This window comes from Bison bison, unplaced genomic scaffold (genome assembly GCF_000754665.1).
Source record: "Bison bison bison isolate TAMUID 2011002044 unplaced genomic scaffold, Bison_UMD1.0 scf7180017864089, whole genome shotgun sequence".
Taxonomy (NCBI): Eukaryota; Metazoa; Chordata; class Mammalia; order Artiodactyla; family Bovidae; genus Bison; species Bison bison.
The window spans coordinates 692,592-693,588 of record NW_011494661.1 but is presented as its reverse complement, the minus strand read 5'-3'; the positions used below and the strand labels follow the sequence as shown (position 1 = coordinate 693,588).

Genomic DNA, 997 nt, shown 5'->3' with positions numbered 1-997 from the left:
GGGATAGTCTTAACTGCAGTCCTTTACACCAGGCCTCAGGGCGAGCGTCTGGGGAGCCGAGATGATTTAAGCCTCTTGCCCACAGCTGCATCTCATCCAGGTGCCTAAAGAGCCGATTCAGGGGTATGAGCATAACGAGGAATTTCTGAGAAAGATGCACCACGTGCTGCTGGAGGTGAGAACCGGCCCATCGCTTGCCTCCTGGCTGTACACCCACACTTGACAACTGCCAGTGCTCAGTTCTGGTCCCCTCTTCCCGCAGGTGGAGGTCTTGGAGGGCACCCTGCAATGCCCAGAGTCGGGACGTGTGTTCCCCATCAGCCGTGGCATCCCCAATATGCTGCTGAGTGATGAGGAAACGGAGACTTAAACTGTGCCAGGCGCCGGTTTTTCACTCTGGTTGTGGATCTTTGTTTACGTTATCTTGTTTGTTAGTCCTATCCTATGTATCCCTAACCCCTGACCCAGTGACACACCACACAGTGTTTTTGAGCTCGATAGTATATATTTTTTTTTCTCATTAAAGGTTCAAAACCAAAAGCGGTTTCTCTTTGCAGCAAATATACATTAAAATAGAGTCTCTGTACAGCCAAGGGCTCTGGGCCCTGGCTTGCCCCATGTCCCTGCGCCTCCCTGGCCAAACCCAAAAATAAATATAGTGTTATTGCTCTGCAGGGCATAGAGGCAGTGCTCTCCCTGCCCCCCTGAGGAGACTGGGTGGGAGCTGATGGGGGGCCCTGGCCACCCCAGGGGTCCAGGGGCTGGAGCCTGCTTGGAGTTATTGCTTCAAGGTGGGGGGGGGGGGCAGTAATGCCCAATGCAAATGATGAGAAAGGAGCAAAGGGAGCAGGAGCCTTTGCTCTCCAAATCCCTCTCTGTTCTGGAGAGGAAGTCGGATTAAGCAGCAGCAAAAGCATCACCCACTGGGAGACTGTGGCCTCCACTCCCTTCCCTCCCTGAGATCAGGCTTCTGCCCACCACCCCCCCCCCACACACA

General features: G+C 54.2%; 1 protein-coding gene across 1 annotated transcript in view; it reads left to right on the top strand.

The window, feature by feature from the left end:
* Positions 1 to 540, top strand: part of TRMT112 (tRNA methyltransferase 11-2 homolog (S. cerevisiae)) — a 1,238-nt gene extending 698 nt beyond the window's left edge. Inside the window, 2 exon segments of the mRNA XM_010838093.1 lie at positions 33 to 175; positions 263 to 540. Of these exon segments, the coding sequence (XP_010836395.1) occupies positions 33 to 175; positions 263 to 370 (251 nt within the window). The 3' untranslated portion in view covers positions 371 to 540.
* The last annotated feature ends 457 nt before the right edge of the window (positions 541 to 997 follow it).